This window comes from Epinephelus lanceolatus, chromosome 15 (genome assembly GCF_041903045.1).
Source record: "Epinephelus lanceolatus isolate andai-2023 chromosome 15, ASM4190304v1, whole genome shotgun sequence".
Lineage (NCBI taxonomy): Eukaryota > Metazoa > Chordata > Actinopteri > Perciformes > Serranidae > Epinephelus > Epinephelus lanceolatus.
In genome coordinates this window covers 28,598,643-28,625,138 of record NC_135748.1, presented here as the reverse complement: position 1 = coordinate 28,625,138, position 26,496 = coordinate 28,598,643, and the positions used below count along the sequence as shown (strand labels likewise).

The 26,496-nt window shown below is 40.9% G+C and overlaps 2 protein-coding genes across 2 annotated transcripts in view; both read left to right on the top strand.

Moving 5' to 3' along the window:
• myo10l1 (myosin X, like 1) overlaps positions 1 to 13,595 on the top strand; it is a 77,904-nt gene extending 64,309 nt beyond the window's left edge. Inside the window, exons 27-43 of the mRNA XM_033642773.2 lie at positions 458 to 562; positions 1,175 to 1,270; positions 1,371 to 1,464; positions 1,665 to 1,720; positions 3,912 to 4,054; positions 4,368 to 4,562; positions 4,703 to 4,860; positions 4,958 to 5,078; positions 6,262 to 6,410; positions 6,725 to 6,873; positions 6,963 to 7,170; positions 7,637 to 7,773; positions 7,914 to 8,037; positions 8,308 to 8,658; positions 10,594 to 10,770; positions 10,885 to 11,076; positions 11,168 to 13,595. Of these exons, the coding sequence (XP_033498664.1) occupies positions 458 to 562; positions 1,175 to 1,270; positions 1,371 to 1,464; positions 1,665 to 1,720; positions 3,912 to 4,054; positions 4,368 to 4,562; positions 4,703 to 4,860; positions 4,958 to 5,078; positions 6,262 to 6,410; positions 6,725 to 6,873; positions 6,963 to 7,170; positions 7,637 to 7,773; positions 7,914 to 8,037; positions 8,308 to 8,658; positions 10,594 to 10,770; positions 10,885 to 11,076; positions 11,168 to 11,272 (2,560 nt within the window). The 3' untranslated portion in view covers positions 11,273 to 13,595. The remainder of the gene's footprint in view (positions 1 to 457; positions 563 to 1,174; positions 1,271 to 1,370; positions 1,465 to 1,664; positions 1,721 to 3,911; positions 4,055 to 4,367; positions 4,563 to 4,702; positions 4,861 to 4,957; positions 5,079 to 6,261; positions 6,411 to 6,724; positions 6,874 to 6,962; positions 7,171 to 7,636; positions 7,774 to 7,913; positions 8,038 to 8,307; positions 8,659 to 10,593; positions 10,771 to 10,884; positions 11,077 to 11,167) is intronic.
• A 4,448-nt stretch (positions 13,596 to 18,043) lies between these two features.
• Positions 18,044 to 26,133, top strand: pttg1ipa (PTTG1 interacting protein a). Its single transcript, XM_033642103.2, has 7 exons — positions 18,044 to 18,290; positions 19,146 to 19,198; positions 19,505 to 19,613; positions 21,884 to 21,986; positions 23,151 to 23,216; positions 25,131 to 25,177; positions 25,337 to 26,133. The coding sequence occupies exons 1-7, from the start codon at positions 18,203 to 18,205 to the stop codon at positions 25,372 to 25,374; spliced, it is 504 nt and encodes a 167-aa protein (XP_033497994.1). The 5' UTR covers positions 18,044 to 18,202; the 3' UTR covers positions 25,375 to 26,133.
• Positions 26,134 to 26,496: the final 363 nt, after the last annotated feature.

Below are 26,496 nucleotides of genomic sequence, written 5' to 3'. Positions count from 1 at the left end.
CATAAGTTAATTTAAATATGGGATAATTGAGTGTGTGTACGTGCGACTACCCCATAAATACTTTCTGTTCTGTCTTGTGTTTGTGCAACATGTTGTTTTAATAAGTAAATGCGTATTAGTAGAAGGAAAAAACATGATTATCACTCAGTTATTTCCATAAAGGGTCCTGAACGTTATCTATCTGAATGTTTGATATTTTATTTTGGAAACAAAGTAACGAGATTACTATAAAATCAAAAAGATAATTCAGAAACCTAAAGTACATGAAGAAGCTTTAAAATGCACTAACATAGATTTTGTGTAAAGTTACTTCCACTCTTGTGAGCATGTTCAATAAGTCAGATGTATTCTGTGTAAAGAAGTTAACTCATAGGTCATTCATAGGGTCACATAAACCTTTATAATGTGTAGAATGGATCGTCTTGGCCTTTGGTTTATTGTCTCTGTTTTTCGTCAGAAACTGGAAGATGCGCTGGTTTGTCCTGAGAGACAGCAAACTGATGTACTACGAGAATGACAGCGAGGAGAAGCTGAAGGGAACCATCGACATCCGAGCTGCCAAGTAAGATTTCCACAAAGCTCCAGTGCCAAAGTAACCACACAAACACCACCCTTTATTCACCAGGGATCCCACAAATCTAACATTGGTATTATTATTATTATTATTATATTATTATTTCAAAGGTCTTAGAAGACATGGGAAGTAGGATATTATTTATCATGTTGTAAAATCTCAAAATAAGACTGTAGCTAAAAAAAGAACGCCATTTCCCAGTCCTGTTCTACCCTCATCTCCACCATGACACAAAAAGCGTCCTGTTATAAGTTACAGAATCAGAATCAGATCCTCACACTAATACCAAATAAGTGTAATAGGTAAAAAAAAAAAACTACACACACAGTATGACTGTGTATGTTGCACATATGGTGTGGTCAAACTGGAGAGTAGAGAGCCGCCGCACAAACACATGCCGCCATCTTGCCACTGACATTTGAGTATAATTTGCCCATATACAAACTGTTAACTCATGATTTTTCCCCCTCATTTTTGATTACTGTAAAATTGGTCTTAAATTTCATTTCGAGTGGAATTTAAAAGTCTCAAAAAGTCTGTAGGAATGATTCACTGTTTCTTTGTTTTCTAGACAACGTTTGCATGTTTGTGTTTTCACAGGGAGATAGTGAACAATCATGAAAAGGAGAACGCTCTGAACATTGTGACAGATGAGAGGACCTATCAGGTGTTTGCTGAGTCACCAGAGGATGCAAGGTGTGTTGGAGACTTGAGTGATTTTGTAGATGACGGCAACAAGTTACTGAGCAGATTCATGTGTTCAGACTTGTGATGACACCTCTGTCTCTCTGTGCAGTGGGTGGTTTAACGTGCTCAGTAAGGTGCGTGTGTGCACTCCTGAGCAGCTGCTGGAGATGTCTCATGAACAGGCCAACCCAAAGAACGCTGTGGTCAGTCTCTGAAAACAACAACTTTTTATGTGTTGAAGTTATTACTCTTTGTGGCTTTTAATACAAGATTTTTTCATGCCCTAATTTTAAAAATGTCTCCCTAAAGTTATATTTACTCTGTGCTGTGTTTGTAATTGCCAACATGTCACTGGACACCATTAGTTCATTATTTAAATTGTTCTCCTCCTTCCGTCCCTCAGGGAACTCTTGACGTGGGCCTGATCGACTCTGTCTGTGCTTCAGACAACCCCGATCGGTAAGTTAGATCAATCACAACAGTAAACGAAAAGCTTATTCACTTTTCATGTCGAGGATCATTTAGTTCTTTCTTCAGGTTTTTCAAACTGGTGACATTTTACAAAAGAAAATAATAAGCTTTGATTTTGGTGTCAGTTCCTCCAAATTGTCATGTATCAGACAAAAGGAAGGAGGTCAAAAACTGAAGTATTAAATGTTACAGACAAAACAAGTTCATGATATGTGTACAATCAGTAACTTCAGAGGTGTGTGTCAGTGCCAGGGTGAGTGGTACATGGTGTATGAAGATGTTGCTTGTGAAAAGAAAAGACAGAACACATCAACCAAACAAAAGGACTGTGTGGGAGTTGAGAGAGCTTCCAGAAAGTGAGACAGGCTGAATGATCAGCTTTGTAGGCTTGCTGGCTCATCAGCTCAGGTGAACCAGCTCCCTAACGACCTGCACTGCCAGCCCACCACCTGTAAGGGAAGGAGAAAGCACATGCAGAGGCACATTCAATCTCAAAGCGATGTGCACTGTTTTGCTTCAGTTTCCTGGGTGAATGGCATGTTTCATCAAATCAGTGTGAAACAGTGTTCACCGGGCTTTGCAGTGCGTTTTCTCGTGTTTGCTGGGTGTATCAAACCTTTTCAGAAGCGACGTGTATATAAACCAAATTCTGGTATATCTTTACATATTGTACATACAATATTTGTTTTCATTTCACATTTGCTTTGACAATGTAAACATGTTTTCCATACCATAAATCTCCTTTGAATTGAAATAATATAACCCCCACGTATTAAAAGGCAGTGCACCCTTGAAATACAACAGAGTGTTCAATGCACCACCATTTCTGTTTAAATAAACAATCTGCTAAATTTTGTTGGGGCTGAAGGCAGCCCCGGTCAGACAGAGCAGAGACACAGAAGGGGTCGTCACAAAAAAGAGGGAAAGGCCATTTATAAACATTTTTGCTGATTCCTGATGTCCTCAAAGCATACATGGAAAAGAGTGCAGTATCAATAGACCATGAAGCTATGCAACTATAGCTTGCATTTCAAAATAAAACATTTTAAAAAACTGAATTTGAACACATGATACACACCTGTCTTCTCGTAGTTTCTCTTATCTTAAAAATCCCCAGAAAAAACCCAAATGCCATCACTATCCATCTTTTTTATACAGCCTTTAAGCATCCTCAATGGGTAATTTCAGTATAATATTTAACCTGAACCCTATTTCACCATGACTTTGTGTCTCAGTGACTAATGGGAACAATGGTTTTTGAAACTGGTGAGAGTGCTGCAGCTGACAGCTGTAAAACAATATTGCAATGTAACCACTTGGCATGTTTGTACCGTCAGTGTATGTCTACCGAAAGTGTTTGTTTTTGCCACCGACAGACTCAGATTTTTATTGTAAATGTCTGGCAACTTATGGAAAGGGTTCCTACAGAGATAAACCTTTTTGTTAAGGAGTAAGATCCTCTTTGATACACCAAGTTGATGATTTTTTTTTCCTGTTTTCTTTTAAAACCTGTTGATTTTGTGACTCGTCTGTGTTATTTTGCCGCCTTGTGAAGCACTTTGTAACGCTGTTTTGGAAAGTGCTTCATGAGTAAAGATTTTTATTTTGTTTTATTTATTCATTTGTTAAACCAGAAACAGCCCTAAAATTGCTTTTACCAAACTCACTAGACTCATTTAATTAAACAGTAATTTTATCATGTATAGAGCCAGTATATTTATATTTTTATATAGTTTATTTCAACCAAACCCGAGTTGTAATTGTTGGAACAGTGGAAAGTCAAACCAAGATGGGTTTTGAGTGTTTTATTTTGTTTCTGTCAACACTGAATAAAGTATGTTTTACAAGCCTGCGAGAGCAATTAGGCCTGTTTCTGGTTAAACAAAAAAGGATCTCCCTCTTAAACAACAGGTCTTTCTCTGTAGGGATCCTTTCCATAATGTTGTCAGACACTTAGACTCCCAGAATAACAGTCTGAGTCTGTCAGTGGTAAAACACATTTGGTGGACGTAAATTGATGGTGTACAAGTGCCCTAAGTGGTTACATTGCAGGCTGTTTCACATCTGCCAGCTGCAGCGCTCTCACCAATACTCTCTCTACTGTTCACATTTGTCACTTGGAAACAAAACATGGGGTGATACCCTTTAATTTTAAAAGTCTGTGATTTGACCTTTGCAGGCCCAACTCTTTCGTCATCATTACGGCCAACCGTGTGATCCACTGCAACAGTGACACACCGGAGGAGATGCATCACTGGATCAGTCTGCTGCAGAAACCCAAAGGAGACGCCAGGATAGACGGGCAGGAGTTCCTCGTCAGAGGTGAGAAGGAATATGTATTTATTATAAGCCATGTAACACGAGGTCAGGTATTTATGGTGATAATTGGTGTTTTGAATCATGTGTCGGGGGCTTGGAAGTCTTTTTACAGTATATAAAGTACAGTATTTAAGACCCTATGTTGTGACAGATTTTAGCTGATGATATCTCAATATGAGCTTTTGTCACAATACAAATAGACTTAGGGATAAACAATGATACTGAATAATTGCACAACCCTGCTGTTCCTGTACAAATGTATTAAATCTCTCCTCCTCTTCCCTCCCCTCTCTCCTCCTGCCTCATCATCTTTCAGGCTGGCTGCAAAAAGAGATGAAGACGAATGCTAAGAGCACCTCCCTGAAGCTGAAGAAGCGCTGGTTTGTTTTGACCCACAACTCCCTGGATTACTACAAGAGCTCAGAGCGGAACTCCTCCAAGATGGGAACTCTGGTCCTTAACTCCCTCTGCTCCGTCATTCAGCCAGATGAACGAGTGCACAGGGAGACAGGTGCGGAGAGAGGAGTGAAGGGAAAAGGCAGAAAGGGCAGGTTTAATCTAGGATTAGACGCAGGAGGTTTGAGACTACGTGTAAAGAGATAATTCTAGTTTGACATGTGAGTGGTAATATATTACGCTGCTTTTTTACAGGCTACTGGAACATCATTGTGTACGGGAGGAAGCATTCCTACCGCCTCTACACCAAGATGCTGAACGAAGCCATGAGGTGGACGGCAGCCATACAGGGAGTCATTGACAGCAAGACCCCGATAGAGACCCCGACTCTGCAGCTCATCAGAGACATCAAGGTAAAATACACACACACACCTATTAAGTAAAATGCATAAGCACTTACTCGTACGTTGAATTTGACCTCTAACCTTTGACTTCTTTGTGTCCTCTCAGGAAAACAGCGTGAACCCAGACATCGTGGAGCAGATGTACAGGAGGAACCCCATCCTCAGATACACTCAACATCCTCTGCACTCCCCTCTACTGCCGCTCCCTTACGGAGAGGTCACCAGCGGTGAGTACAGCTCTCCCCTCTTCTCATTTCTGGGTTCGTACATCCTCGATTTCTTTCCTTGTCTCCTCTACTTGCGTCTTAGTTCCTCCCATCTGAGATGGAAGCAGGCAGGGAAGAGACACAAGGAGAGAGGAGTCAAGGCAACAGGCATTTAACAAAATCTGTGTTTCAGAGCCATCATTTTAAAGCGGCATGAGTTAAATATGACATGTGGCACATCTGCATCATCTGTCCACTGTTATCGAACATTATAACATACTGCTGTATTTCTTTTAACTGTTAGGTCTGAAGGACATAACAGTGTTCATGACAACTTATATATTTACTTTCAATTAAGTTAAATTTAAGTGTGCATACTCCAGCTGTGTGTCAGGCCTCTTTTATAAGTCACAGCTGCCAAAAGACTTCTGCAAAGGATACACCTGTGCGTCCTCGCTCATAGCTCCTCCGGCAAGCCTCCTCTCTCCTCAAGATGATTTAAGGAATTAAGAAATCCTTCACAATGGCACACTGAGATTGATTTGCGGATCACAGGCAAGAGGAGAGAGGAGAGAGGAAATGAGGAGCAAGGAGGCACAAAATAGAGAAATGAGAAGAGCCCCCTTACTCAGCAACCTAAAACCAGGCCCCTGGGGAGCGCACCAGACTTTGAAGCCAGATTTTGTAGTAGCCAAAAAGTTGAATAACAATTTCGGAGCCTGTCACGTGACTGTGTGGCCCAAAAAGGCTTTTTACCATAGACTTACATGGCGAAAGAGATGTCTATAAATTAGTGAATCAATTTTTCTGAGCATCATTACCCCCTGAAAAAAGACATCAATGCCTAAGACCCTAAAAACAACTTCTTTTCTTTTCTTTCTTGTCCTCTTCTACTTCGACAAGTTGCAGCATTAAAAGCTTCCATACGTTACTGACCTCTGCAGGTTAAAACCAAACTTTTCACTTGTCTCTTTGTGCTCATAAAATGAAATAACAGTTTGCAGACTTCCACAAATATTAGTTTTAGTATTATGTCCTATTTAGTTTTGAATTACTCCAAACTCCTGAATCATCACAGTAATCCTTTGATGTATTTTTTTGCTGTAATTGCTGTCATCTTTGGTTTTATGGAAAAGTTACAAGTTGTTTTTTCTTCTTCGCTGCCTTTGTTCACTATTTTCTTTTTGTCTCTGTGTGTGTGCAGTACAAAGGCAGCAGGGCTACGCCAGTCTGCAGGACGAGGCGGTGCGAGTTTTCAACTCACTGCAGGAGATGGAGACGCTGGCGGACACGGTGCCCATCATTCAGGGCATCCTGCAGACCTGCCAGGACCTGCGCCCACTCAGGGATGAGGTATTTCGTTTGTCGAGAAAAGTCTACTTTACTTTCTTCTCTAATCTCAACTGAAAACAGCTGGAAACAGAGCTGAAATGTAAAAGAGAAACACAGCGGTGTGCAGCGTGAGCCCCATGAAAAGTTGTTAGAATAAAAATAGAAACAACAGGAAATAGGAGATTCCAGTAAGACATGCTGGATGACAAATACATCTACTAAAACTGACTTTGTAGTTATGATATTATAAGTATTACAAGTATTCCTGGGATGTTTATTTGCTGTCAAACGTTGAAAACTTTCTCAAATTTGCTCTCCATATTTCTGTTTTTCAGGTATACTGTCAGGTGATCAAGCAGACCAATCATGTGCCTCAGCCGAACAGCCCAGCCAATTGTGCACACTGGCACCTGCTCACCTGCATGAGCTGCACCTTCCTACCCAGTCGAGCCATTCTCAGATACCTCCGCTTCCACCTCAAGAGGTGTGTGTGTGCTTTTTTGAATATGTCATTAATGCAATCAATTTGTGATAAAAGTATAATTAATGTGTAATAAATGTGATCTTGCGCAGGGTGCGAGAGCGCTATCCCGGCACAGAGATCGAGCGTTACAGCACTTTCATCGGGGAATCCCTGAAGAAGACCAAGACTCGTGAGTTCGTTCCCTCTCAGGAGGAGATTGCCGCCCTGCTGGTGAGACAGGAGATGAGCACCACCGTCTACTGCCACGGAGGAGGCTCCTGCAAGATCTCCATCAATTCACACACCACAGCTGGAGAGGTGCGTGTCAAAATACACACTCACACACTGACACATCCTCTGCTCAGTCATACAAATATAATTTTAAGACCCAGTGCAAGATTCAAGGGTTGATTTCAAGGGTGTAGGTGTCATTAAACATTGGGGAGTACACATCGCAAGTAGGGGGTCTTTGGGTCCTCCCTCAGGAAATTTTGAGCATCAGATACTTAATTTTCTGCATTCTGGTGATATTGTAGGCACTAATTTGTGCCCTCTCTGCATTAGTTTATGGAAATGTCTTTATATATGTAAAAGAATACACAAAATTTAGGTGGCGGGTGACCCATCTTGTAATGGGATCACACCAGCCGTGACACCTATCCCCGCCGGGGGTGTTATCGTAGCATATTATGTATGCTGAATATTATCAACCAAATTCTGCACCCTTGGTTGAATTGCAGTGTGCTGTTACAAACTGCTCACTGTTTGTATGTTGCTGCTGCAGGTTGTGGAGAAGCTGATCAGAGGTTTGGCCATGGAGGAGAGCAAGAACCTGTTTTCTCTGTTTGAGCACAACTCCTTCACAGACCGAGCTCTGGAGAGCAGAGTGATCGTTGCTGATGTTCTGGCCAAGTTTGAGAGGTACCTCAGTTTCTGTGTATACAGCTGGCCTTGATTGTCATCTAGTCAAAATACTGATCTCTCACTGGCTGATTTTGCTGCATGATGGGATTGTTTTGATGTATGTGGTTGCTTAACCTGCGTCTGCTGTGTTTTTTCAGGTTGGCAGGCAGTGAAGAAGAGGAGGAGGAAGGAGAATGGAAACTCTACTTCAAGCTCTACTGCTTCTTGGATGTGGAGAGTATGCCGAAAGAAGGAGTGGAGTTTGCCTTCATGTTTGAGCAGGTGAGCTTTACACAACTTCATCACACTGTCTGGAAAGAAAGAAGGCAGTCATCACTTACTCATTACTTTCTCCCAATTTAATTAGATTCATTACTTTTTCCTGAACATTATTAGCACTGCTGAATACTTGAATGAATTAAAAAAAAAACCCATACAGGTCTCTATCAGTCTGGATTGACATAAATATTATAAATCAGCATATTACCTATAAATATGTCACCCCAACACTGCTGCAAAATAAACTGTTCTCACTGTCCCTCTCCCTCTCAGGCCCATGAGTCTTTGATAAGTGGTCACTTCCCGGCCTCAGAGGAGACCTTGCAGCACCTGGCTGCTTTACGTCTCCAGTATCTCCATGGCGACGGGGCAGGTCGGGCCGGTTGGAGCTTGGGAAGCGTATATCCAATCGGGCGTCTCCGCAATCGCATCCTCCACTCTACCAAGCCGGGCGTGGGGGCGGCAGGTGGAGCTGGAGGAGCTGGAGTCGGAGCAGGAGACGGGAAAGGAATGGTAGGAGGACAGGGAGGTGTCGGGGTCGGCACGGAGAAACGGAAGACCCCGAGCTTCCTGGATGGCACCCTGAGGAGAAGCTTCAAGACTGGGTCACTGAAGAAGCAGAAGGTCAGTGGTGAAAATGAAGTTGTACCTCACCGTACCTTTTACAAGTAGAAGGAGATGAATTGAATGGAATGAATGGACAGCTGCATGTAACTTAAGAAAAATAGATAAAACTGTTGAAATGTTCTGTAAAATTATTCAGAGCTTTAATATGGCAGCAAACCAATATTGGCTATTTAAAGATAGAGTTATGTAAATTTAGTCAGGCTGCCTGTGTATCTCACTGGCTAGCTCACCACCACTGCTTTGCACTGCACACATATGGCATTCACCACTGAGATCAGGATGGTGTTATTGTGGAAGCGTAGCACCCATCCTCCAGTTCTCCGTGGTTAACACTGTTAGCTCTGTCTATGTTTATGGAGTTAGCACCATTAGCTGCCAGCCACCTCCATGTTGAGAACTGTGTGCAGACAACTCATACACATAGAGCCCATTTAAACTGCAAAGCATGCATTCAATAAAGGTCAGAAAAATGTTATGTATTAATAATTTCTAGTTAAAGAGATAAAACTTAAAAAGACACAGGTATGGTCATTAAAAAAACGCACAATGTCAACATGTGAAAAACAACTAAATTCACATTTGGGTGAGTTCATGTGTGATGGGTACATGATTGGCTTGATTTTAGCCACGGTTTTGTGTTAAAGTTAAACCCAACAAAGCTTTTGCATTGTTTTATCTCACTTGGTACTAAGTTCCAATAGTTTGTAGCTCTATCAGAGAAGACTGATCTACCAAACTCAGTAGATCTGTGCTGTATTGCACAGTCACCTCTGTTGGTCGTCCTTCATGTCCTCCCATTGTCTGAGCACAGTTGCATGAACTCATTTAATGGAGGGCCAACCAGTTCATTAATCACTTTGTACACTAGACTAGCATCAGCAAGACACACAAAGCTGTCAAAGGTCAATAGATTATGCCTTTGAATTATGTTTCAGTGGTGATAACATTTGAGTGTTTGTTTGTAAAGTGCTTGCAGCGGGGCAAGTGTTGTTTTTCCAAGACTGTGACCAGCAATGATGCATTACCAATTTCACTAGTATTTATTTTTGTGGTTTTATATTAGATAAAGGTTGTTCACATGACACTATTTAAGTCCGACTATTTTGTAGTGATGCAAGATAATATCAGTATGTCATTGGTATTGGCTAATATCAGCTTTTAGAGTCAACCAACATGCTTTTTTCTTAATTTGCACAGTGAATGAATATTAAATACATTGAAAAATATTGTATTTCATGTCCCCATCTGCTGGCAGGCCATCACAGTAAGAGTATGCATGCATAATATGATGTTAATTCCACTACAGAAGAGACTTGATGATCACTAAAATAAGTGGGGACAAAAGTGAATGTATATCAATATCGGTATTGGTCAAATGAGTCGTTACATATCAGCATATCGGATGTTGGCAAAAATCCAATATCATGCATCAATACTATTTTGTACAGTTCACTTTTTCATTTAAATAAGTTAAATAAATAAACAAAGTTTTGTTTAATTCTGTAAATTGATTTATATTATATTATTGTGATATATATCATTTCATTCTATGAATATCATTCAATATCATTTTATGAACTTTAAAAGGCTACTTTCATGATCATTTCTATTATCAAATCAATGCCTCTTTGTTGCTGTGAAGGAAATATTGTAGAAATACTTGACTTTGTGGAAGCTCAGGAGGTCTTAGTGAATTGGACAGCCTTTAAATATGCCATCCAGGATTTTACACCCATACATTGGGAAATATTTTTTCTGAATTCTAGATCACTGCCATATGGTGGGGCAGTGTGACAAGTGTGACGTGATGGATCTCTTCCCTATAGACTCAGTCAGACTAGTCTGGATTACTTGATGACAGATGGACTTGCCAGCAAACTGGATTGCTTTCTGGTTAGCTATTCATTGATCGGCTGATCTGTGTGGTTGCAGGTGGAGGAGGAGCAGATGCTGGAGATGTGGGTGAAGGAGGAGACGTCCGCCACACGCACCAGCGTCCTGGAGAAGTGGACCCGGCTGCAGGGCATGCCTCAGCATCAGGCCATGCTGAAATACATGAGCATCATCAAGGAGTGGCCTGGATACGGATCCACTCTGTTTGATGTGGAGGTGAGAAAATAAAAGAACAAATAACAGATTTCAGAGATTTGTGCAAAAATCTACAAAACACCTGACGGGTAATGTCTTCTGTTCTCTTCTCCTTTGTTTCCTCTGCCTCTGTAGTGTAAAGAAGGAGGTTTCCCTCATGATCTGTGGCTGAGTGTGAGCGCTGACAACGTGTCGGTGTATAAACGGGGTGAACCTAAACCACTGGAGACCTTCCAGTACGAACACATCACCTTCTTTGGAGCTTCACAGCCGTGCACCTACAAGATCATCGTGGACGAGAGGGAGATGTTCTTTGAGACGCCACTGGTGAGAGATCTTTATTTATTATTCACCTTTTCTTTCTTTATTCTTCAGATCAGGGCACATACTAACCCACCACTTTCTTATTTCTCTTCAGGTTGGGGAGATCACCAAGATCATGAGGGCCTACATCAACATGGTGGTGAAGAAACGTTGCAGCATCATGTCAGTGACCAGCGTAAGCAGCACCTGGGTCAGGTGATCGCCACAAACCAGTCAGACCCCTCGGTTCATCCAGTGGCAACAGATGCCTCGGCCCCCCCTGCATCGGTCGGTTGGTTTTGATGGAGGCAGTCGCACCAGCCATCCTCAAGGTTGAATCAAGTGTGGTGGAAGATCAAAATGGGGAAGATAGAAGTGGACACAGAAGCCAAACGCACACTCTCCTGGCCTGGGTCTCGCTTGGGATGGGGGGATAATTTTAAAATGTGCATGACAAAGAAATCAACCTGTATTTTGGGACGGTCCTCTCAAACACATAACCCCTCCAGTTGTAGCCCTGCATGTAGATGTTTAAGCACACTCCAAACTTCTCCCTGCTTTCCTTCTCCGGACAAAACTCAGTAATAACAAGCACAACTCAGCCGCCCAGTCCCAGTCTGTCCCAGGTGGCGCCCCCTACCCCACTCCCGACGCCCCCAGTGCACTGCCAGACAGAAGAAAGCCACACATTCTCAGTTAAACCTTTCTTTCTCACTCCTCCAATTTCAAGAGTCTCTCTCTTTCTCTTCATGTGTCCTCACTCCTGTTGCATCTTCGTTTGCTATTGGTATTAAGTTATTATGCTGAATTCTTGCTTGCTTTCTCTCTGTTGTTCTCTCTCTGTCGTTTATCTGTAACATTAGCTGTATCACATCTGTTTATGAGAAAAAGGACTCAAAGGGCTGCTGAAGGGGGAAAGGAGCTCCCTGCCCGACATGGCGTTTCGTTCACTCGCTCGTCAGTGCCACCGTGTGGCCACAAGAAGAAAACGCAGCCAAAGGAAGTGGCTTTAAATATTTCTGAACAATATCAAAAAGATATTCTTAAGAAGAAGCGGAGGTTTTACTTTGGAGGTTCTCTGGTCACGTTTAACTTGACGCGGAGAGTTGGCGCATGGCCTCACTCGGCTCTACAAGGAGAACAATATCAACCAGAATAATATGAGGCGAAACATTTCCCTATCTATGTCTACATATAACACACGCCACATATATCTACTGTATATTCACACACATAAACTGAACCAACATGTATCGTTTTGTACTGTATATCACGCATTATAGGAGGTATTATTGAATTTCCGGTGCCCCTCTGCACTGTACAGTATATAGATGCCATGCTGAATGCAATGTGGCACCTCTTGTGTAAAATACATGCAAGTGAATGGTGTTAATAATGACCACTGTATGTCTGAATATGATGCCAACACTGTACATCGTTCACTGGCTGTGCCATTAATGTGACTCACGGAGAAATTAGTAGTAAAAACACTGACAGGCTGCTGCGGCGGCCATGTTTTCACAGTGTTTTGATGATTTTATCATCGTTGTCGTCTGTGGGACTCACTCTGCAGCGTTAATTGGAGCCATAGAATATTGTATATCCCTGTCTGTCCATGCTATTCTCTTTATTTCTTTACCAAGATCAGTGACTTGAACAATAACGCGTAAGAGCTCCGGTTTGTCTGTGTTTCCAATCTGTTTATGAACAGCTATCCCCCCGCTATCTTAACCACCCTGAACTGCTGTGTCAGGAATGCTGGCGTGTCTGTGAGTGTGCGTGAGTGTATTTATGGTGTATCAGTTGGAAAAGAAAAGGGAAATGAGAAAAGAGAAGTGATTTTAATGAGTGTATTCCTTGGAAATAAGACGTATTTACATGACTAACCTTTGCGAAGAATGGTGTTGTGATTGTGAGTTTAAGGGAAAAGCATGGGATTTCAAGGGAGGGTTAGGGGTTATTTAATTCTTATTGTACTGTATGTATTGAAAGGTGTGTTTGGGAGGATTATGTATTAAAAAAATATATTGAATTTTTTAGTCTCAGTCTAAGAGGAGCAGATAGGACACTGTGAGGATATGGGCTCAGAGATGGCTCTAAATGTGCACTGGGAATGCTGACAGTCATCACTGCTTTGTGTGTGTGTGTGTGTGTGTGTGTGTGTGTGTGTGTGTTTTTGGACTGAAAGTGAAGTCACTGTTCTGTCACCTAACTCTGCGGCACTGCAGGTAGACAGCAGCATCCCTCATATATAACACACCTTTGTTAACAAAGTGTTTCCCTGCAGCGGATATCTAGAGGGAATACTTAGATAAGACGGAAAAAACAACCAAACATGCTCAGATTAATTGTCTTAATTTGTTCTAGCTAGTGTCCAAACAAGTTTCTGTGTTAATATTTGCTCTAAAAACAGTTGCGGTTTGCAAGACGTTTGAGTGAACTTGAACTTCCTGTGGTGAAAGTTGTCTGCTGTCTATGTGGAGTGCCGCATGCAGGGCTGTAGCCAAGATTTTAGAGATATTGAGGTCATGAGCCAACACCTTCAACCCCTAAATCAACCCCTACACTCTAGATATATAGACATATTGTAATTTGGGATTTGTCATAGTTTATCTTCTTATGAAGGTTAATTAATTGTGGATATAGTCACGAATTTTATTCCTTAATCCTTTGAAACCTTAGCAAATTGTCTTGATTTCATTAAAAATATGGGAAGAAGAAAATGAGCAATGAAAGAAGAAATTACCCCAAAAACTAGCAACACACTAGCAAAAAGAGAAAATTGAAATCAAGAAAATTAGTAAAAAAGAAAAAAGAAAGTTAAAAACAACAAACAAGGAATTACCTGGAAAAGGTGCTTAAAAATTATAATAATTCTGTAACATAATTTAAAAATTAAATAATAAAAATTATTATAAATATAGTTTTACCTAGCTTTTTTCATTTTCCACTAGTTTTTAAAAAAATAATAATTTTCTAATTTTTTTTTTTCTTTTTTGTGGGACATTTCTTACCAAATTTCCCATTGCCTTTTATACCATGTTTTATTTAAATAAATCTCACCAATCTGCTTAGGGTTCAAAGGTTTAAATATTAGCAAAAGGCGTCTGAAAGGAGCACAAGAAAAGTGATGATGCTCCAGGTTTCAAAAGGTTAATGCTTTTTCAAATCATCTCACACATTAGTTGCAACAACATTTTTTGAGGACATGGCGAAAGTATTGATTTATTTGGCCTGAATATGTCTAAAAATCCTGCAATCAGCCAACTAAATTTAAACTCCCTGTATTTCCTTTGCCGAAAAGCCCCAAATTCCTGCAGAAAAACCCCAAGGACATGACCTCAGCGTCCTCAATGGTAGCTACGGCCCTGGCTGCATATACACACAGCCCACTGGGATCCTGCCTATAGAGTTAGAATAAGCAGAACTCACTCACAGGTTCCACTTTGAACTTTTGGTTATTTTAGTTTTGGCTAAAATGAGAGGAGAACCAGAGAACCCATAAGCCATAATTTTACAAAGGAGCCTGGAGCTGTGTGTTCTGGTTATTCTACATCTATGGTTCTGTCTGTCACTGATATTACACTGAGTAGGAAGAAGTTGCCCCGCAGTTGCTGAAATGCGATCAGTGTGTTTTGCTAAAGGGAACAGCAGTGAATGGAAGTTAGATTTCTGATCGCAGATCTGTTTCCAAGGGCAACTTCATCACAAAGGGTCCTGTTATCAGCCGCAGGCGGCCAGAGTGGGGCCCATTCTTATCTTATGTTATGCTTATTATCATCATTAACATAGTAAAACATTGTGCTTGTTATAAAAAAAAAGAAAAGAGAAAGAGAGAGATACTATGTGTGTTGTTCTTTTTTATTTGTAACTGGCTTTACAAAATTATGCTTTAATAAATTATTGGAATTATTGTCCTCTATTTTATGTTGTCTTTATGAGTTTATTTTGGCACACAAACAGTGGAGAGGGCATTAATTTAAGTAGCTGACATATCTACGTAGCATAAAGCTAAAAATAGATCATGCTTTTCAACATTTTAAGATAGATTTGTGTATTTTTTTCTTGTGTTGTACAATTGTAGAGTGAAAAAAGGAAAGGAGCACCATGCAAAAGTTTGAGCACCCCAAGATATTTGACATTTAAGATTATAAGTCTTGAAATAATTCAGAAATTCTTAGGGTGAATGCTACATTTTATCTCATTTAGGTAGGTTTTTTTTCTGTTAAACATGAAGCTATAGCTAGCAACTGCTTAGCTTAGCTTAGCAAATTGTTGGACACAGAGCAACCTAGAAACTTTATTTGAGCCCCGTTGGTCGTGAATTTCACTTCCATTCTTTGTATTTTCTGCTTTAAGATTATTTATTATAAAGTAATCTTAGGTTAAAGCTGCTAAAATGAACTTTTAACTGGATATGCAAAAGTCTCTCGTTTCTGCTGATGTCTGTGCGTGACCTACAACAGCAAATGAGACCATCGGTGTGAAGATAAGCTATTTCTATATAGTGTATATCCATACCTTTAGGAAACTGTGTCCGGGTCCGCACCAGGTTGCTTCCAGGACGAAACGATTTACGGCACTCGGACGGCACACGTCATCTTACCTAGCTGCTTACATTTAGTGACTCTTATAAATAGCCGCTATTCCTCCTCCTTGACCCGACGTGCGGGGAGTTAAAATAGCAGCAATCATCGGGTAAAAGTTCTGTGAAAGCACTGGACTCACCAACAGTCAGCCACGTCTCAGTCACACAGAGAAAATCCAATCCTCGGGAAGTCAGGAAATCCTTCAGGATAAACGTTTTGTTCGCTAGCGATCCAGCATTTACCAGCCCAATCCTGGCAGGAGCCGGCGGGTCCACGGCGTTAGCTGTCCTGGGAGCCACACACAGAGGCCGCAGGTTGCGCAGATTCACCCCGCGCCAGCGGGGACAAGGAGAGCAGGGGCTGTGGGGCTGGAACACCTCATCCGGGCTGACGACAGGTACCAGCCAGGCGTTGACAGGGTCCAGCGAGTGCTGAGAAATAAAGAGGCGAGGCACCGCTCCATACTCAGTCCATGAAGCTGTGGAAGTGCTCGCCAAACAGGCCTTCAGCCTTACCAGCTGACCTCTGCGTTTACCCCGGCGGTGGTGGCGCTTACGCTGGAGAGGTGGAGCTGGGGCGCGGCAGAGATGAGCTGGGATCCCCGATAGGAGTGGGGGCAAAGTTTTCCCGTCTTGTTGTTTCATTCATCCGCAAAACAAACACATGCGCGAGCCAGGTAAGCATCTTTACAACAATACGCGCTAGAGCTCATGGGAAATGTAGGCTTCATTCTGGCAAAACACTACCGCTTTTGTCCACAGGGTCGCCAAAATCAACTCAAAATGAAAGTTCCTTGTAGGGGCTTTAAGGCTACATTTAGTTTAGCTTAGCACATTTTTAGGCTATCTCAGCTCATAAAACTTGTCTCACATTTTAAATATGAAGCTAGCTAGCAGTCAGTTGGCTTAGCAAACTGTAGGACATAAAGCAACCTAAAAACTTTGAGACTCGTTAGATGTGAATTTCGCTTTCATTCTTGGTAATTTCTGCTTTAAGATTACTTTTTAAGTAATAAAAGTAATTCAGAAAGAAGGCTACTTTTAGCTTTCCTTGGCAAATTGTTTTTATCAGCTCATGAATCTGGTCTCACACTTTAAATATGAAGCTCCAGCTAGTAGTCAGCAGCTTATCTTAGCAAATTATCATTTTTACACCTTGGGTTTGTACTGATAACCAAACAAGATTCAAATATTCAGGTCAGGGGCCAAAGTGGCTTTGTGACATGATAGAGGCAGACGAGACGACGCTGTTTGGCCCCATGAATGGAGCATTTACATTTTAAAACGCCCAGATAGGATCTGTTTATTGGAAGACTACCTGTGGGCAGTGAATTTCACATGGGACAAGGAATGGACATGTAACAGTGTGGTGGTTGTCTCCTGGTAACTGGACTGGTTAACATATTGAGCATGGACTAATTTACCTGTTTTGGACTTCTTATGTACTTATTTTATTTATTGTTTTTACTTTTATGTTTTACTGTCACAATAAGAGTGTGTATCTTAATTTTGCCTTATTATTTTTTTTTTTACTGGTTTTTAGTTTGGTCTTGTAAAAAATTTAAAAAAAACTCAATAAAAGTTGAATCATAAAAAATAAAACGCCCAGATGGAACTGTTGAAAGCAGCACTGTTTGGAATTTTCATACCATAAAGCCTGAAATATCACCTCAAAGCAAAGCATTTAGCAGCACACCGGTCCAGCCAGGTGTTCAAATGCAAACTGAGTAAGTCTACCTGTGAATGACTGACTCCCTTGCAAAATAGATTGCAGTGGACTGCATACCAGATTCGGTGGTAGAGGACAGGGGGACAATTGTGTCTGAAATCCAGCAGCTTTGCTATGACACACCTGCAAAAATCAATTTGAATTGAGATTTTTTTTTAAAAAAAAAACATTTACAGGAACAATTGATGCATGTGAATAATTTAGATTAATTAATCACAGAGCATGAAATTAATGAGTTATTTTTTTTAATTGCTTGATAGCCCTACAATTATATTACTCTAAAAACAGTGTCATTTGCTATATATGTCTTCAAAAAGGCAAACCCATCATGGCTCCATGGTTTTCTTTTTCTTTTGATTTTTATATAGTCAGTGGCTATCTAAAAAAAGACATGCTTTCTTTATCAAAGGTATACAATCTATATATAGACTTAAAAAACTATTACATTAAATTATTAATTTCTTACTTTCTTTGATATTTTTGTCAGACATGCAACCATGAGGACATGCACAATAGCGTGCATGAGGGGCCCCTCACAATACTGTGCACTGAGGCCCTTCTTAACTTCCTTACGCCACTGACTCAGGTGCAGAATTCGTCGTACAGCCAAGGAAAACACGCACCCAGACGCACAGACACGCCTCCCCTCCTTTCTCTTTGGTGCGTAATGAGCGTGCGTCAAGATTCAGCCTTTGGTTCCTTCTCGGCAAGTTCACCTCTCGAGTTTCGGCAGCCCAAACATTTCCTGTTTCTGTGCTCACAGGTGTCTCAAATCTCTTCAGACGAAAAGTCTGAGGAATAACATTTGGAATAATCTGCGTCCGAGCGGTGTGATGATGGATTCACGGGTTGTTGTCGCTGCTTTGCTGCTTGTCTTCGGTTTGGCGACGGTTTTCGCCCAGTCTACAACACCTAACCACGGTAGGAGTGGGAATCAGTGAGTCTGTGGTGATTGAGGAATTCATGGCTGCTAAGAAATAATCTCATAATTTAAAATAATCGCTTTTAGATACCTAAAAAGTCAGTGATAGAAATGTCACCTGATTTATTGAAGCCTTTCTTTGGCCCTGAATTACAATCCTTTTTTTTTCTCTTTTTAGGTCAGTGTTGTTTCAACTCTTTTGTGTTTTACTCCTTCTGTAAAGAAAATAAGAATATAACAGGACATCAAGCAACTAAAAAACTTAATTTGAGCTGTGTTGGTCCCAAATTACACTTCAATTGTCTCTGGTTTAAGATTATTTCCCATAAAATATGAGAAAGAAAGCTTTAAAAGCAAAATAAACTGTGATTGCATTGATATCATTGTGTCTGTTAGTTTAATATCTGTATTGTTGAGACCTCTCAGCAGGAACAATGAGTCTCTTTTCATTTCACAACCCCCCTCAGGTTTCTGTTCCAGCAGGAGTAGCTACAAATAAACCCAGCATACAAGAAAGAGACTTTGTTTGTTTACACCCCAGTTTTACAGAAACACAGCTCGTCTTAGACAAACCCAGCTGTTGTCCTGTGCGGTCTTCTGATAATAACATGACTGGTGTGAAGCCTGTGTGTTTACTGCGCCGTGTGTCTCCATGGAAAAATGTCCCAGGAGGATTAGCAGTAGTTACAGAAACCACAGCGAGAACAGGCCTCGTTTTTAATCTGCTTCTCATGGTGTTTTCCAGCCAAAACTCTCTGTGTCTGTGCGTCTGAGTGACATCATGTTGACTGAGTTCACTCCCTTATTTACACTCTGTGGAAGTACTAAACAAGTGGCTTGTTTTTTCCCTACAGTGTGCGAGACGAAGAATGGGACAAGCTGTGAGGAATGTCTGAAAAATGTGACGGTACGTCCTGGGAGAAAAGCTTTTGTTTCAGCTGGGTTGATTTCCCTCTGCATTCTGAGTGTGTGTGTGCGTGATGAAGAAAGAAACGTCCAATTTGGAGCAACCATAGCCAGCGACTCCTCCTCCACCTCCACACCTGTTAGACTGGTTTGGGGAGTAACTGATCTGTCATCCACTCCCACCTTCCTCCTCCATTTTCTACTTTATGTGTGCATGTTATGTATCCTTCAAGTGCCCTGAATACCTCAGAAATCATTGTTTGTCCAAACAATACAGAGGTCATCATGTGCTTTCGTATCTTTACAGTGTCTCTGGTGCATCACCACCAAGTCGTGTGTTACATACCCAGTGAGGACCATCCTTCCACCCCATTCACTCTGTCCGCTGAACGATGCACGCTGGGGCCTCTGCTGGAGTAAGACAGCACACACACAGACCCACATAGACATTCACATATATACAGTCACACTTTACTTTACATATACTCAGATTTTTATTAATTTAAACTAAAGAAAAGCTTGCGCTGGAGAGGCTGGAAGCTTAAAGCTACAAAGACCTCCCTAAAAAACTCAAGGCAAGACAGGGGTGTCAAATTCATTTTTGTTCATGGGACACGTACAGCCCACTTTGATCTTAGATGGGCCGGACCAGTAAAACCATCGCACATTAACCCCTAAGTACAATCAGCTCCAATATTTTCCCTTTACTTTGTGTAAAGAAACAAGTACATTCTGTAGATGATCATCCTTTTACAAAACAGATAAACAGCCTGAGATGTTTCGAGATAAATAAGTATGTCTCAATTTTCCCACATTCAGTCAGTCTCCATCTCACTGTCATAACGTGTGCATTTATCCACACATTTCCTGTTACAGATTCTTTTGAACTGAAGCTGCTCATTGACAATATTTTTCCACAATGTTCAATTTTTTTAAACATGGTCACAGTAAGTGTTGATTGTTATATCAGAGAACTGTATTCTGGTCAGGGTAGAAAAGCATCTGACGCAGAATTTTACATAAAGTAGGCAACACATTGTTTAACTTACTCCTGAAACCTGGCACCTCTTAGTCTCGTCATCTAATGGGCCGAATTGGACCCTTTGGCGGACTGGTTCTAGCCCACGGGCCGTATGTTTGACACCCCTGATTTAACTGATCAGTTACTGTACAAAAAGCAACTATTATATATCAAGCACAGTTCTGTGGCATGTGTACATTATTTGAAAGTTTCCATTTTGTGCATCTTTTTACTTAAACTCCACCAAATGTCACAGGTTACTCAGCTACATTTGTCTGATGTGGCACTGCCAGTAAAAATTGTTTGTTGTTCATTTGGTCTATGAAACATCAGAAAATAGTGAAAAATGTCAATTTGCCAGAGTCTAAGGAGGATCTTTTCAGAGACCAACAGTCCGAAACACAAAGATAATGAATTTATAACAATACAAGATAGAGAAAATAAGCAAATCACATTTGAGAAGCTAAAGTCAGTTAGTTTTTTTTTTTTTTTTTGTGAATGCATGCATTTACGTGCTGCTTGGATGGTCCCATTTCCTGAGTTGGAGAGTCGTTCTTCTGACTTTGTTGTGTTCATGAGCTTTAGGGTGTTTTCACACTTAGTCCTTTTCAGCCCTCTAAACGAACTCGGCTGTGACTCAGCATTTTTTGCGCATATGTAAAAACTCCAAGAGAACTCAGACTCCTCTGAAGCTAACTACATTCAAACCACCTTAGGAGGTGGCCTGAGATTGGTTGGCTTCAAGACTGCGGTGCAGTTCACTTAACCTGTGCCTTGTGAACACAAAGTGCTCCAGGTTCGCTTTGCTCCTTACCATTGTATTTATAGCCCTCTAGATCATGTGCTATTGCACTGTGATGCTTGAAAAAACAGACAAAACCATGTCGGCCTGTAACGCTTGCAAGGACGCAGGACGATGAGTAGTTTGGTCCACAGAAGATACTGCACATCTCCAGATGTGGAATGTAGAATACATCAAACAGCAACAGTCTACAGCACAGAAACGCTAAGGTTTTCCTCCAATTTTAAGCTCATCTGAAAGCGAGGGGCATCATAGCCGCACTGCAGTGCCATGTCAGAGTGAAAATAATACTATATCAATATATATAGGCTATAGTGTGTGAACAGAAAGAGTGCACAAAAAGACAATGTGAACACAAAAAGAACTGGGTCCGTTTTCTGTTGTTCCACTTTAAGAGGACTGGGTTCGGTTTGTTTAAAAAGGACTGTATGTGAAAACATCCTTAGTCATGATGTGGAAACAACATGGAAGCTGCAAAGAAGATGTGTTATATCTCATTGCTCAAAGCTATAAACAACACGTAAATAAAAGTTTAAAGCTTTATATTACAAAGTGATTTTGTTCCAAACATGTTGTTGGAGGAGTACATTCCCTAAAACCACTAAAACATTGCTTTACCTGACTAATGTTAATAAATAATTTGGCCCTAATGTCTCACATCCTAAAAATAACAGCACAATCAAACATTACAAGTAGATATGAGTGCTGCAGTCAATTATAGTCACCTTGTAATATACATACGAAGATCAGAGAGATTAGATCAGGGAAACACAAAGAAAAGAAAAGGTACAGCATGTATTTTACGATCTGTGACTGTGGACTCCTGCATAACTTTGTCATTGTGTTTCTCTCTCCATCTGTAGTGAACTTCCAGACGCTGATAATCACCTTGGCAGTGATCGGAGGAATCATCATCATCGCCCTTCTGGTTTGCCTGTTCTGCTGCTGCAAGTGTGAGAACTTCGGGTGAGTGTGCAGTCAGCCTATCGCTCTGTGAGAGATGAAGATGAAAGGAATCTGCAGCTGTATTTATAGAGTATTTATATGATGGACTTTAAGTGGAGGACTGTGTACTGTAACCTGTCTTTTACAGTAACTGCAATTTGAGGCAGTAACAAAATAATATAGACACTTAAAATAACAAAAACAGTTATTATTTTTAAATACTGACTCTTCACGAGTGTATTTGAATGAGAATTAAATCCAAAATCACACACTTTTTGAGCAGTAAGAACATATCTATTGTAAATGTTTGAAGTATTTAGATGAAAATCAGGTTTTGTGGTTAATCTGCTTCCTGGATTTTCCATCCCTCCCACTCAGCCCTTTCAGTTTTGTTTCTATAAATATCTGTCTTACCCTCTACCACCCCTTTATCAACATAGGCAGCACACAGCTACTTTGCTCTTTAGAATGGCAACAGTGGTCCCTCCAGGGTGGTTTGGATGATGATAAAGTTTTATTTGTGGCTTGTCAGTGATCCAAGTTACATTTAGACTGTTGAGGTTAGAGACGGTTAGGTTTAGGTACACACTTATTGTCACAGAGCAGGGTTTAAGTATGGGTTTGGTGTGTTTAAGGCCAGAGCATGACTTTAAGATGATGGGCCCCTGGGTATAGACATGCAAAAGGTCCCATCACCTCTCTTACAAAGGAGCAAAACACGGAGACTTTACAGTTGTTTGCCTCTTTTTGTTGTTGTTTTGCATTTCTTTGTGGGTTTTTTGCCCCTTTTCACAGTCGTTATGAGTCTTTCTGTGGTCTCTTTGCATGTCTTTGTAGTTGTTTCGGTCTTTTTGTAGCCTTTTATGTTTCTTTGTGGTCATTTTGAGTCTCTTCCTGGTCAGTAGGCATCTCTTTGAGTGGCATTTTGCATGTGAAAGCCAGGGGTGACACTTGGGGCCCCTGACCATGGATTACTTCCTTTGTCACCCTGTCAAGTAACTTTCTTCATATTAGTCTGAAGCTAAATTCATTACAAGGTGATATCATGTGATCGTGATCTGCGTGTACTATGCTGGGAAATTTCAGCCATTAGGTGTCCTCACTCAACACACACACACACTGTGTACTTCCCTTTGACCTATTTAACCATAACTCTAACTTTTTGGTCTTGTGTTTGTGTGTCAGATCCAAGAGGTTCGAAGCCAAGATGCAGAAACAGGCCAATAAGATGAAAACCAAGCAGGAAGAAAGGTGAGGAACAATGTTCTGTTAATGTGACGTCGAGTGTGTGTGATACAGGTTCAAGCCTGACCTGGTTTGCTAATGGCAGATGCTATTTGGACCCAGGTGTCCATAGCCAACAATGCTATTTACACCGGGGTGCTAATAGCAAATGTGGCTATTTGCACTCCTGGGCGTCCTAGCAACACAGAATATGACATTAATGTAAATGGGTCTCTTAAGTCAGTGGTTCCCAACTGGTCCAGCCACAGGGTCCAGATTTCTCCTTAGTCATTACTTCAGTGTCCTCACAGTTTAACATATTCAGTGTCATACTTGCGCTTGGCCATGTCACCAAGCTATTTTGCTGTCTCTGTTATTCACTCACTCTACAGCAGGAAACGGCACTTCAAAATAAAAGCTTGTGTCAGAAATCCACTGTACTTCAAAAATAAAGTGTGTTTTTTATAAACTTGACACGTTCACGAGTCACTTGCGGTCTATTAAGAGTGGACCTGCGACCCATTTTTGGACCAGTTGGGAACCACTGTCTTAAGCTATTCTGCTAACGTTTATGTACAGTGTGACATTCAGCAGCTTTATTCATTTTAAAACCTGAAAATAATAAGTCAGCAAGGTCTTAAATGGATCAGCCATCATTATTGACTCACACAGGACTTGAACTTCAGTATGTATGTCCTGTGCTTAACCCACTCAGCCACCATGTCTTGCTACTGTTTTGGACTGTATACCATGCCACCTGACTTTCTGGCAGCACATTTGTATTTTTTTATCTCATAAATTCACCACTTAAATCCCAGAACATATCTGAGACCATGACCTATTTACCCTAATACTAACTGCTTCTAACTTAGACGTGTCAACATGACCAGCACTAGCCACTCACAGCTCACAGTGGGATCCATAATAATGCGTCATAGGGATGGGTGTAAATAGCTGAAGAGCTGCAGTGTGACTTCTCTCACCTGATGCAAATAGACACTGTTTCTTCTTTTGTGAGTGTATATTTATATTCATAGTCTATCAGTAGCTCTCCTGCTCAAAAACATGGTTCAAGAGACGGCGTCATTCTCACCAAGTAACCTCTGGAGCCTCAGGTGCATTAGGTGGACTTGAATTTGCAATTAAAATGGTTTATAATGGAGTAAAACACAAAAGCAATTCATTCCTTTTATCAGGTTGCATCTTGATTGAGTTTGGCCAGCGGTGGAGCAATGCACTGTTGCATGCAATCTGCCCTTCCTCCATTGCCACTACCTTTTCCAAGCTCTCTTATCAAGAAAGTTTACAGGTTTATCGAGAACAATCTCTCTGTGCAGAGCTTTCTCCACCAATGAAAAAAAAACCTGACACTTCCTTATCCATGCTGCTTCGCCCTGTTTATACCCTTCTATACTTTGGCCTGACATTGTTTCCGTAAACAGAGCTCTTTCAGCCTGTAACTTTCTCCCGTGACACTGCAGCGATCAGCTGTAAACTCTAATGACTGACTCACTCTGGGTGGCCTGTGAGTGCTGTGCGCAGATTAGTTTGCTCAGTCGTGGCAGCGCCTTCTTTAGGCAAATAAAGTTTGCGTTAAGTCCAGCTGACGTTTTGATTCACCAGGGATTTACAGTATTTGTTTATATTTGTCCTTACAGTACAACCGCCCGTGCCACTGCTTTCAGGTAGTCTCCTAATAGTCTCAATCTGCAGGTTTGTCTCGTGGTGTACTAACGACAAAGCACCTGATGCACCAGCTCTCCTGTTCTATTGTTGGTCATGATTCATATCAGTTCCCTTCATAGCACACCACAAAAGCACACGTCACACTGTCACCAGCCCAAACTGGTTTGTGGCCAGACGACTTTTGGGAGTGTTTGAGAGTATGAAAAATATTATCAGTCATTGTGTTGCTCAGACGGGAATGTTTTGTTCTTACAGGAGGGCAGAAATGAAACAGAGGCATGACGATATCAGGAAGAAATATGGTGAGCTCTCACTCGCTGACACACTTTCTTTTCTCTTTTATACACATGTGCACATAATAGTAGTGCAGACATGTTGTTTTGTTCCTAATGCTGAATGTGAGTGTCTGATCTTTTGATAAGAGAATTAACTAAACTCATTTTGGGTGTTTGTTTCCACAGGTCTGAGTGGACAAAATCCATACTCCAAATTTGCATGAGAGGATCTGAGATTTACACCACCACCCTTCTGTTTGCCCGCTGACCTCTCATACAACAAACATCAGTTAACTCTCTTGTGGTTGTGAGTAAAGGCATGATAATTACTGTAAACTATGACTAAGAGAATTTTAGGAAGGTGAAATCAGTTTTGTATAGAAAGTCTCGTCTGGCCGATGAACAGGAATGTTGTGTTCAATGTGATGACCTGAGAGGCTGTAACCAAAGTGTCAGCATTGTTCTTCAAGACTATAACGGTCTATCCTGTGGCTATATAGCATCAGTCTGCTTATACTATTTATTAGGTTAGGTCTTGTAGAGTTGACTTGTACAGATAGGAAAATAATCCATTGAATAATTCTTTCCTTTTGCTCAATAAAAATCTGTTGCATCTACAAGTTTCATCTGTTTTGCTCCTCTGAGCTGCTGCTGATTTAGTGATATACGTACGTAGAAAATAAGAACCTATTTTTGTATTTTGTGTGATTATTCTCTTGTTTCAAATGGACTCATTCCTATTCTGACATGTATAGGAGGCCATATTTATTGTCTTACTGCTATATGTTCCACTAACAGAGAAGATTTTTTTCAAGGCATTAGATTTGGTCAACATTAAATCTTATCTTCACCCGCAGAAAGTAACCATTACCTTGAGTTGAATGTGTTGATCCTAAAGTTGGATTGAAGTCTGCCTAATTCTACATTTGCCTGTATATCCTGTAGAGACACAAGCCAATAAAAGACTTTGGACTAATCACGAATTCATTTGTAGCACTGGACGTTTATTGTTTGTGTATTTCCTCTGTTGTGCTTTTATTAGAATCACAATTTTCTGCCTTATATTTTGTGTCTTCAGTTATAAAGTGAAAGTTAATTGATTAAAACTGTGGTGGCTGTCAATACAGTACTTCACTTGGAGGAGTTTAAATGCTGAAAACACCTCACTAAAGGACTTTAGAGCAGTGGTTCCTAACTGCTGGGTCACGGGTCCATTCTGAATGGACAGCAAGTGACACGTGAATGTGTGAAGTTCCTAAAAAACACAATTTATTTTCCAGCACAGAGCTTTCATTTTGAAGTGCCGTGTCCTGCTGTAGAGTGAGTGACTAATGGACAGCTATTTG